Source organism: Harpia harpyja, chromosome 5, assembly GCF_026419915.1.
Source record: "Harpia harpyja isolate bHarHar1 chromosome 5, bHarHar1 primary haplotype, whole genome shotgun sequence".
NCBI lineage: Eukaryota > Metazoa > Chordata > Aves > Accipitriformes > Accipitridae > Harpia > Harpia harpyja.
The window spans coordinates 60,176,848-60,188,989 of NC_068944.1; the positions used below are offsets into that span (position 1 = coordinate 60,176,848).

Genomic DNA, 12,142 nt, shown 5'->3' on the forward strand with positions numbered 1-12,142 from the left:
CTGCTTAGCTACACAAGTAATGGGAAGCAAAACACATAGAGAAGGCACAGTTCAAACTAAGTTTGTAAATGACTTCTATGCTGCAAAGGCTGTATTAGCTCCTGCAACTTCCAGAGCAACTGCAGAGGATGCTCTACATCATGGCACCTATTTCATGACTATTTTATACTTTGCTGCAGATCTTGCATCTGCTTAATACTTTCACCTATCTCTGGATACCCACCATGTATCTGGTAGCCCTTTGCTTCTCTTCAAATGAGGAAATTCTGCCCCCCCAGGGTGTAATAACCTCTTTTTCATGTAAATGAAGTAGAAGATGGGGATAAGAAAGGGGATCAAGATGAAGCCCCTTATAGGAATGTCATCCTAAATTATTCAACATTTCACTTCCTTAGACTTCCCATTTCAGTTTTTCTTAATGTCTTTGACTTGTTCTTCCAATGCAAATACAAATCTTATAGATCTTTAAAATTCAAGACACCATGGTAATTTTCACTAAGACTTTATTATTCTACATTAGCAAGGACATAAGATTCATAGACAAGTGTTTGCATCACTGTTTGACTTTGATGGACCCATTATTTCCCATCTCACCCACCACGATCCAGTCCTGGAAGCATGTTTCAGAGCTCCTTGAGAGACTCCATATTATGTATTCTGCCTTTTATATACAATAGTTATCTCAGTCTGTCCAAGCAAGTAAAACTCCAGCTGGAAAAGCAAATACACTATGTTGCAAATAATAAAAAAAGAGATGCGTAATACTACATTTTTGAAGTAGTCTATTTGCTATACAAGGCTAAATAACTTAAAAGTCAAAACCAAAACTCATCTGCTCCACTGCTCCTTGTACTGGCTCTCTCTCTGCTTTTTAACCGTAACATGTCCATGACACTGCGTGCATATATGTCTCGCAAATTAACATTGATATTTGAATCGCTGGATGAGTTCTTCGTGAGTTTCTTTAAAGCTTCACGCTGCCGAAGAGCAGCTTCTTTTATCTTCAGTGTAAAGTAACAGGCAGAAAAACGGTCATTTATTATAGCTATTGGCAAAGCCAAAACCAGTATTCCTGATAGGATACACATAAAGGCCACTACCTTACCAATGGTAGTGTCTGGTCTAATGTCACCATAACCAACAGTTGTCATGGAAGTTGTTGCCCACCACCAAGCGCCAGGTACGCTTGTGAAAGTTGTGCCTGGCACGCCTTGCTCAGCAAAGTACTCCACAGTGGAAAATATAGAGATTCCTACAGAGAGGAAAAGCAGCAGAAGGCCAACCTCCTCGTAACACTGTGCGATAGTCATCCCAAGAGATCGCAAGCCTGAAAGACAAGAAATGCTGTCAGTAGGTTGATTCACGTAGCTGTCATCATAACTTCGCAAAACATCTCTTATTTAAAAGCTGACTGCCTGGTGTTTTTCTCTGCCTGCTAGTGAACATGTCTTAAGAAAAAGGGGTGCTGCTCCCAACACTACTGGGAAAACATGATTTAAAGAAATAGATTAGACTGATATAGGTTAGACTGAACCACTGACATCTTCTCCATTTCCTTAATACAGAGCATAGAAATTCTCCTCATTACTTACAATTTGAACTACGTACGTACGTAGATAGTCTAGAAAAACTAACCAATCTTGATTTAGTAATTGGCTATAACAGAAGATCTAGCACAGTTTTTAATAAGTTATCTAAATAACCATTTAAAACCACACTAAAAACACCCGCTCCCTACTTTGAGCCCCAATGTGCCAAGCTCCTGTTTTCCAGCCATTGTCATATTTTTCTCTTGGACCAAGCAACCCTCAGTTACCAAATTCGTGTTCCCAGGTGGGTGCTTACAGCTCAGTTCAGTCACTCAGTAACTTTTTCTTTGCTAAGGACTGTTTTCAATCCTTTTATAGTTCTCACAGCCTCTCTTTGACCCCTCTTTCCCCCCAAACCTATCAATATCTTTATCTGTAGACATCAAAACAAATACAGTATTCCAACAGCAGCTGTGCACTTGTGCCAAAACTGGAGATAGCAAAGGCTCTGAATGCAAACATGGTATTCTGTTATTTCACTGATGCACTGCATCAGTCCTATTGCCTGTGAGCTGCACAGGGAGTTCATGTGCAGCCGACCACTCTCCAAAAAACTCCACATTCCTTTTAGAGCTGCTGCGTCAAGGCTAGAATGCCTGACAAAGCAAGCAGGAATGTAAATCAAATAATAGTGCAATGGATAAATGTTGCATACATAAACAAAGAAGGAAGATAACAGGGTACCAACTCAGTTGAGACACATGGGAGACTTTGGATTGGTTTCTAATACTGTGCTTTAAAAATGTGCTATGTTTTTTTCAATAAATGAGAAAAAGACAATGCTTATGAATTACCCTTCATGGGGTACGCTTCAAACTAAACTAGTGTTTGCAAAATAGCTTATTGGAGCTCTGCCTCTGCTTGCAGACTTCATATGCTCATTAGTGTAATAAGCAATTCAATTTGCTTTTCTTTCCTCAATCTCAAACTGCAAGATGATAAAATTTCTTCTTGCTTTTGGCTCTTTCTTTTCCCCTTCAGGTCTAATGGGTTTTAAAGTTTTTGTTTATGTACAGCAAACAATGAAAATACACACTAGAGTTTGTAGGGAAAGTTTCCTTTTTCAATGCTTTCTTCTACCAGCTCCAGTTAAGGACTTGCCCATATCCAGGTTTTATATTACTGTAACTATGATCTGTTGGTTAGAGTGTTTCTTATAATGATATAGTTTAAATCTGCAACATGAGGGGAATAAGATGTATCAGTGTAATCTTTTCTCTGTTAATATGACTGCCTCCACATTCTGAAAATGCACTAATATCATCAGTGCAAAAGCTGTGTCAGACAATTGCAATTATCCAGATCAAACTCTCATCTTCCAAGGAAGTTACTATCACCCATTGCCCTGTAAAACTTCCTACTGAACAAGGTAGAAGAGTAAGTCCTTTCAGGTGACCTAGGAAGAAGGTACTCCAATTTAAAATTACCTCTGTAGGACTTCTTTTAAAAGCATAAATGAGTACTGTAACAGCCAGGGTTTGCCCTGTATGATGCATCTTGAGAATACTATAGCTAAAAAACAGTGCAAGCCTTGCATAAACCAGGCCAAAATAAGGAGGAACAGGACAGTGACTGCTAACTCTTTGTATCACATTGATGACACCTTCAGTAAAATATTTTTCCTATGGTTAATTATTCTGACTGTTCAGGAATCTGATTTTTTTTAATTATTCTTAGTTCCTATTATCCGCATCTAAAACAAAGATACATGTCTTCAGATGAAGTCAGGAGACATTTTTAGACAAATCTATGAATCAGACAAGTTACTGGACTCTACAGCTCATTCTAAGTGGGAATCAGTTGGTGTATTCAAAAGAATAATGTATTCTGTATTATTTTGTAACTTTTAAAAACATCTCTGAGCCCTAGCACACAGCCAAATTAGGGCTGTTCCAGCACAGACACCTCAGCAAGTCTTATGACTTCCATGAGAACACCGTGCCAGCAGCTGTAACAGCTTGGTTACTTGTGCTGGAAGGTGCTAAGTTGCTGTAACAGAGCTGGTGTGGGGCAGGCGAGCAGCCTCAGCCCTGGGGCCAGCAGGAGGAAGGGGAGGTGTTTCTGCCACGCAGGTCAAGTTCCACCTCTCTATTGACCAAAGAGACTTGGCAATACAAGCTGATGTCCAGGAGCTTCAGTTTACACACAGCATTTAAATCATCCTAAATTTTTGGCACTAGAAGTGCTGAAGTTTCAGTTTTTCATGTCTCCAGAGGCATCTCATCCTGACATACGCTACCGCCTTCTCTCAAACATATGCCCATTGCCATCACAAGTAAGATGCTCACATCCTATTTCTCCTCAAGGAGACAATCTGTCAGTGCTTCCCAGAGGAGGACCGGCAAGACTTCACACCAAACATGGCCCCAGGAGGAAGCCGACAGCTGAGGAGCATCGGAGAATGTGAGAAATGCAAGTTCAGTTCTCGCCTATTCTTGAAGCCACTCAAATCCGTAATTTTGACCTCTCAGAAGAGTGTTCTCACCCTCCAGCTATAGATTTTCTGGATAGAGGTACTACTGATTTCTCAGTTGTTCCTTGATGAAGGATAGCACTTCGCATAAATAATTACACACTCATGCCAGTCTAGCCCAGGTGTTTCTAGGCATCACATCCCCCCTATTAGCTGGTTTCAGCTTTCAAAGGCGCAGAAATGATTCTTTCATTTATTTTTCTGTTCCTTCCCCACAAAAAGGGTTAAATTGCCATTTCTTTAAAGTGAAGAAAAGAATTGGTGTTTTTTTTTCCTAACTCATTTCTGCCCCTGACAGCAGAGCCAGGCTGCTGTTGTGATCCCAGCTTTGCTATGGGTCTGCCCAGTATTATGGAGATGTCCTCCCTGTGATTGTGAACACCCCTACTTGGTGAAAGAGGAGTTGCTGCCTGCAGTCACAAATTTTCTCATCTCTTCTTCTGATCTCGCACTTCTTTTGCCACACAAAACAGGTAAGCAGCGCATGAAGCTTTGTCTGGTCTGAGAGTCAGAAAGAAGCTTCACCGGGAGGTAGCTTTAAGCTGCCAGATCCAAGGCAAGAGAGAAGAAGAGTTGCGAGAGCCACCCCTGAACACTGAGATTTATCAGGACTGCCTAGATATGTGCAAGGAGGATGGTCTCTGGCTACGTTTCATCTTAGTAGCAGCATCTCCTCTGACAGAAGATCGAAACAGTGACATTCTACATTTAAATTATACAGATTTGATTTAGTGTTCTGGGCCTAAGTGGGCAGCAACTGAACTACCAAAAAAGCAAGCACAGCGATGGTAATGCTGCTCTGGTTGGTTTAAATAGATACACACGTCACTACTTGTATGTTGAAATAGTTCCAGTAGCAAGATGATAGCTCACTTTGAGATTAGGAGACCAAATTTTTGTATAATTAATTCACTTCTACCTAACATGGAATTACTAAACTCAATATTAATGGCACTCAATATTGTGATAAAAACTGTGGTAATATTTTAATTAATTTAAGAATAAATAGACACGAAAGTCTAGACCATGCCTGAAAGTTAATATACCTGAAGTTAACAGTTATAACTCAAACACCTGAAACATCTGGTTTCAAGTTAAGAGAAAGAGCCATAGAACTGAGTTTCATGCATTCATTCTGTAACAGTAAAATGTGATAACCTGGAAACTTTATAACTAGAAACAACATACTTTTCAAGCACTATTTTGTTATTCAGCACAAAAGTGCCTTAATGCATGGTGGTGAAGCACTGGAACAGGTTGCCCAGAGAGGCTGTGGATGCCCCATCCCTGGAAGTGTTCAAGGCCAGGCTGGATGGGGCTTTGAGCAACCTGGTCTGCCAACCTGGCAGTGGAAGGTGTCCCTGCCCATAGCAAGGGGGTTGGAACCAGATGATCTTTAAGGTCCCTTCCAACCCAGACCATTCTATGATTCTACAAAATCTTCTTCATATTTTCAAAATACAATTAGAGAGGAATGCATTCACATTACAGCTACCATCAAAAGTGGGTAGCAGCCTTTCTTGCAGAAAAACCCCACCAAACCCTGCAAAAATTATAATGAAGCAAAAAAACCTCATTGACAGACTGCATCATTACAAGCTTCTCTTCAACTGCTTTCTAAGGGACACTTATGCATCAGTATAGGCATAATCTAGGGTAGGTGAGTAAGATTAAGACACTTCCAAAACCACTATGATTATGCTCAGTAGCATTAAAGCTATTCCTTGCCATTGGTAGGCAGGTTCACTGCACTTCAGTGGGAACAAAAAGAGAGAGACATTCTGCTGCTGTGAGCACGCTGTAATAACTGCTGAATTGGGGTCAGTTCACAAAGAGGGTGGAGATGGCTCTCCAAAAAATGAAGAGGCGTCAACCCATTCCTCCTTCATGGCAGGAAAGCCTGGAAGGGTACATTGAGTGCCGTGTAAGAACAGCCATCACCGTCTGCAGAACAGGACAATATTGCAGGACAGAGATCACGATTTACTATTAGGATCTAATTTTTCAAATCTCCAAGCGTTGGCTGAACATTTCTCCTGCCAAATTCAGCGCCATATTCAACACTGATTTAAGTGGGAACATAATTAAATCATTTTGAAAATGCCAAGCACTGGACAACATCATGGCATGGAGAGGGTGTGGTGCGAGTACAGCTTTTATTCTTTCATATAGCCAGGCATGCACATGTCATGTAGTAGCAATAAAAATGGGGGAAACGCAATGGGAAACGCAACACCTTCCAATCATTTCCAGCTTCCTCTGATAAATTCCCACTGGAAAATGTTACCTTTTATGCCTTGCTTTCACCATTCAAAGAGCGAACAAAAATGTTCTCAGAAATGCATTTCACCTTCCACCTTTTCCTGCTCACTGTTCATCCATCTGTCTGCTGACCCGTCAGGAGCACTGGGACATGAAAGGCCCCACACCAAAGGGTGAACGTTGACTGAACCTGATGCTGCAGCTCTGTGCTGCACCTAGGTCCAGCCCAGTAAGCAGCCCCCAGCTGTGCTCCACATACCACATAGATACCAGTGTGTTCAACAGGGCCAGAGAGCTCCTCAACCCACTGCCTGATAGAATTCAGTTTAAACAGTTTTCTTGAAGCATTCTCTACTGCAGTTGTTTGCAGGATCTATGGTGTAGACAAACTCACGATATATTTCTTTGCACATACTTTTTAACGAAACAAATTGTGACAGGTAATTATAAGCTGTCATTAGTGGGCCTTTGATAATACAAAAAGTGTGGGTCAATGATCTCTGCTTCTTCCCTTGCTTCGTTCCTAATAAAATCAACTCAAATACACATTTGTAAATTTATGACATTGTGAATGACTGGTGCGTGACTTACAGCATGCAACTCTGGGGCCTGTTTTTGTAAGTGTTCTATGCAAAGAATATACACTGGCTTTATGGAGAGCTAAGATTTATTGGAGAAGGCCCTTGCCACTCAATTATCAATGTCCAAAAGTAACATTTTCACAAGCCATTAATGCTAAGAGACTGTGTAAAAAAGGTTAGGCAGAAATGCACACAAAATGGAGGACTGCACCCGGGGACAGCCGTTGCAGGCAGCAAAACCAAAAAGTACCACTGCCACGGCCGAAAGTACCTGTTGAATGTCTTCCCAGCTTCAACATCCGCAGGGCTCTGAGCAGTCGCAGCACTTGGACAATGCGCCCCACGTTCTCCAGTTCTTGGGAGCTCTCCCCACCACACAGACTCTCCACCAGCAGGGTGATGTAGAAAGGTAAAATAGCAAGGAGATCTATGATGTTTGCCACACTCCTTATGAAGCGACACCGATCCCGTGCACACAGGAACCTCAGAACAAACTCCGCCGTGAACCATGCAATGCACAGGTACTCTAGGGCATCCAGTAGCGGTGGTGCCAGCCAGCTTAGCTCTACCGAAATCAAAGCCATGTTGGCAATGGACACAACAACAAAAGCCATGGACAGAGTGCCAAAAGTCCTGGCTGCTGCAGAGGAGCCAGGCTTTTCCAAAACTTCCCAAAGTTTCTGTCTGACACTGGGACAGAGGCTACCAGAAAAATCCTCCTCTTCATCTTGGGCATCCAGTTCTTCTGCATCTTTCTTGATGTCTAAGGCTTCACTCAGCTCCTTCCTCCTGAAGTACCTGCCCAGGACCCGCCCCAAAGAGATTTTTAATGCTAACATGCATATGTTTTTCTTATCCTCTACCACGCGAGGTATAAGAATACACGTTAAAGCATACCTTACGTGAGCTCAGAAAACCCTGATGTCCAGCATATGAAGATTTTATTGTGACCCTGCAGCATGTTTCCACTGACCTGATATTTCTATTCCCCCATTTCACATCAGTGACAGTTTGTATGTGCAGAGTAACTTAATCCTGATAACATGTTATTTATATGGATCATGTTGACTACAGTAGGATCTGCTACATGACTAACATGCATTCTTGTCAGCAGTCCTGGAACAACCAGACTCTCCGTTTCTAAATTGTCCTCAATTTTATTAGTTATATTGCATTTTTATTACATTGGTGTGTATCTGCAATACTAAAAGGGAAGGCATAATAAAAGCCATGCAGTTCATGGATGAAGTTCTGACCAATACACACTAAGATGACAAGTTATCTTTCTTTCTTTAAATATATGGGTCCTCACAACAAAGTGCACAAGCATCTGCGCCGAGTAAAACTTACAGACTGTAAATGCATAGCTGAGTGTTTTCTTACATCAAGAGTGTATTTACAGAACAGTTTCATGAAACAGAAACAGTCCCAAACTACACTAAAAAAATCCTTTTCTTTCATATCTGTATTTCTTGACTGCTGCAAATCTCAAGCCTTAGACAAAGGTGCTATGCAATTTTGCCTCTGTTTGATACACAGTTACTGCCAAAGAGGTCTGTAGCTCCTTGTACCATCAAAGAAGTTGGAGCTTTCAGTTACACCTACCAGGGAAGGAAGAAAGGGATGAAAACTAGGATCCAGCTCTCTCAGCTGCAGAACTGGACCATGCTACGGTAGGATAACTTCAGTATCCTTTTGGGGTAGGGTTGCTTGTTTGTTTCTTTCTAATAATTTTGACATAACCCCTTTAGATATATAGCAGTTACGCTCTTTAGAAAATTCATTTCTTCAATACTAACAAACCAGTAACACTAAAAACCGTGGGGGAAAAAAAAAAATTAACTGCAAATAGAATTAACAGAAACATCCTGGGGGTGGTTCAGTTGAAACCCACCTCGCTCCTAAGCTGCCTGTCACAATGTGTCTCCAGTGAGCCATGTTCCTGCTCTTGCTGCCCCCTCCCTGTAAGCTGCTACATCCACATGTGACACTTCCCATCAGGGCTCCTCCTGGAGCCATGCCACCCACACTCAGCCTGGCAGGTGACCACCCCCCCTTCTGCCTCTCCAGCTTGGATCCGGAAATCGTCCAGAATGCAAACTGCGGCGTGGGGAGGCTCCAAACCCTCCTGGCACCATGCCCAACTCCATATCCAATCCCTCTAACTAGGATAACCCCAAACTGGATGACTGAAGGGACATCTCTCCTTTCACAATCTTCTTAATCTCTGACATTGTCCAGGGCCAGTCTGGAGGCAGTACAGGACAACTCAGACCCTGCTCCTGTTAGGGTCTCACTGCCTTGACCCCACCGCCAACCTGCCCCTCAGGAAAGGTCAAGAGTGACCTCACCCAACACATGTCCTCCCAGTTTTTACACCCATCCACCTCTAGAGCAGGATTCAGGGCTGAACTCATCCAGCTTTGAGCACACATTTCCCAATGCTCTGCTGCCTCATCTACCCCCACTGCTGGATCTCTCACCTGAGCATCCCTGCACGCAAGTCAACGCTGAGCCTACCCAGCCCACAACTCCACGTGCCGCATCTTCCCACAACTCACCGGTCTCTGCAGCAGGAATCGATGCTGAGCTCATCCAAACCCCAGTACTGGATCTCTTGCAGGAAGGAGAGTGCACAAAGCTGCTCCATTACATGCAACCTCCCTGTCTGGTAGTAATTCAGGATGTAGCGAAATGCCTGTGAGCTCCGGTCAAAGAAATATTCATTCTCCACGAGGTTGGCATCGTCGCAAAGCTCAAGGAGGCCAGAGGCCACATCCCGGGCAGCAGAGACCACAACAGCCAGTTTGCCAAGACGGGTGTCAGGGTAGCAAGACAAAGTTTGCTGGGACATCACAAAGCGGCTGCCTCCTACGTTGATAGTAAAGCAGTCCAAGGACGGAATGACCTTCTGAAGCAGGGGCCCCTGCTCTTCCTCGCTGGAGAAAACACTGGAGTCCAGGGAGCCCAGGGATGTGCTACTCCCTGGTTCCTCCAGGGATGCTTGGGAAGAAAGAGACATGCAGCAGGGAGGCGACTTCATCCTGTAGCTGCCAGCAGCAGCCCACGCTCTCCTGGATCGAAAACACAACAAAGCTGCGGAGAAGCCTGCCCCGCCGGGGTGGGGTGGGGGGGGGGTTGGCCGGGCCAGCCTAGAAACGTATCGCTTCGCTTTGGCTACCGTCCCGGGGACACCTCGCCGTGCCCATTTCCTCCGAGCGATGCCTCCATCGGAGACGGAGGTCGGGCAGGGTGTTGAACAGCCCAACGTTGCCTACACCTGCGAGGACAGAGAAGGAACGACGGTACCTGAGACGGCTTCACCTCGTCCCGTCTGCGCCGGCAGCCGTCGGGAAGCGCCCGGCACCATCTGCCCGCGACGGCCCCTCCGCTTCAGCGCTCCTTTCCAGCCGCTGGGTCGAGGGCGGAGGAAACCAGCCAGGACAACGGCACACCGCCTTCAGCGCGGTCTCCGGGCAGCCAGGGGCCGCCCCGCCGCGCCCCGACGGCATCCCGACGGAGGGGCTGCGCCGCCGCCCGGCCTCGCCCCCCGCCCGCCCCGGCCCCGCAGCTCCGTCCTCCGCCCCCGGGGCGCCCTTCCCCGCCCGCCCCGCGTCCGCACTTCGCCCGGAGCCGCTGCCGAAGTCGCCCTCCGCCGCCGCTGGGGCAACCGCCGCGGAGCGGGCGTCTCGGCGCCGCTGCCTCCCCCTCCGCCAGCCCGGCCGGCCGCCCCCCCGCCGCCCCGCCTTACCTGCCCGCCGCCCGGCTGTGCCGCCCGCGGCTGGGCGCCGGCTGCCGCCGTCCCCTCGCAGGCAGCCTCTGCCGGCTCCCCCGGCTCCAAACTTCTGGGCAGCGCCGGCGCGCCTCCATAGCGGGTCATGTGCCGCGGGGGGGGGGGCTGCGCGGACGCGGGGCGGGGCGGGCCGGGCCGGGCCGCCGCCCCTCCCCGCCGCGGGGCCGGGCCGCCGCCGCCGCCGGTGCTGGTGCCGGGGCCAGGAGTGCGGGGTGGGGCGGGGCGGGGTCCGCTGCCTGCCACCGGCCGCGCCTGCCCGGGGACAAGGCAGAGCTGCCAAGTTCTGCGGGCCAGTTCACGGGGCAAGCCGCCCCCCGCTTTAGTATAGGCAAACCCAAACGCGTTTCTGAACAGATAATGTGTGCCCACCCAGTGCTCCTCCCGCGACCGCAAGTCCGAAGTCACGCAAGTAAAGCGGTCATTGTAAAGGCCGGTCGATGTACGTGAAAGATCCCATTTTAACTGAGCTGCTTTCAGCTTGTTTTCAAAAATACTCTGGAATATCTTTGGCACCGTCCTGTGCTGACTTTGTAGCTCCTCAGCTAAACAGTGCTAGTGTTAGGTTCACCCTCCTTACTACGTTTCCTCTTCTGCTACGAAACAGTTATTTCTGACAAGTTTAAAATACTCGCTTTTGCAAATTTGCGTTTTCTGCCACCTCTTACGCCTTGCCAGGGCGGGTGGCTGCCTGCGTTGCAGTGGAGCCTGCCAGGAGGGGAAATTCCGTAGCATGCAAAATGTGGCTCTGTGTGTCGTGCCACCGGCGTCGTGTGTCGTACCGCCAGCTTTTGATCCCTCTTCACTTGTTGCATACAGCTGCATCCAGTTATGTACCTTTCTAACATTTATTTCACAGAGGTCTCATAACGGTTCATCTTTTGGATACCGTTAATCTTCCGTATTTTACGTGAAGATTAGCTGAACGTTTATGGTATTGCAGTGTTGCAACACCCGCAGCAATCTCTCTGCTCAGCAGTTGCTGGTGTAGCAATCTGCTCCGGGTGGCTGTTGGCAAAAGCATTCACCGATCAGAGAGAATCCGGAGGAGAACAGCAAGGGTGGGGTTTGGAAGTCATGGCCCAGGAAGAAAAGATAGGGTGGGATAGCTACGGTGGAGGGGAATGGGCATTATAACAGTCTTCGGATTTTAAAAGGCTGCTCGCAAAGGTGAAGGGTATACTCTGTCCTCCTTGGCCATGTTGGACAGGTGTAGAAGTAATAGGGTTGGATGACAGGAAGGACATTTAGGGTAGCCATTAGGAAGGTTTTGGTGAAGCGGTGGAGGAGGTCATCTGGGACATTGGTCTCTGTCACTGGTCATCAAAGAACTGACTGGACAAGGATCTGTCAGGAATAGTGGAGGTGTGGGCCTCCCTTTCTTCAGGCAGGCTGGAAGGGTTAGATGACCTCCTGAGACCCCTTCCAGCTCTATAACTCTGTATTT

The 12,142-nt window shown here is 46.5% G+C and overlaps 1 protein-coding gene across 3 annotated transcripts; it reads right to left on the bottom strand.

Annotated features, from left to right (window-relative positions):
- Nucleotides 1-486: 486 nt before the first annotated feature.
- KCNV1 (potassium voltage-gated channel modifier subfamily V member 1) lies at nucleotides 487-10,833 on the bottom strand. Of its 3 annotated transcripts, none has more exons than XM_052788480.1 (4): nucleotides 10,657-10,833; nucleotides 9,467-9,979; nucleotides 7,177-7,703; nucleotides 487-1,327 (listed from the first exon to the last, which is right to left on the bottom strand). In XM_052788480.1, the coding sequence occupies exons 1-4, from the start codon at nucleotides 10,773-10,775 to the stop codon at nucleotides 816-818; spliced, it is 1,671 nt and encodes a 556-aa protein (XP_052644440.1). In that variant the 5' UTR covers nucleotides 10,776-10,833; the 3' UTR covers nucleotides 487-815. The 3 variants fall into 3 exon arrangements, with proteins under 3 accessions (XP_052644440.1, XP_052644441.1, XP_052644442.1); XM_052788481.1 differs by having other exon boundaries at nucleotides 9,467-10,185; nucleotides 10,657-10,751; XM_052788482.1 differs by lacking the exon at nucleotides 10,657-10,833 and adding an exon at nucleotides 10,215-10,468.
- Between the last annotated feature and the right edge of the window lie 1,309 nt (nucleotides 10,834-12,142).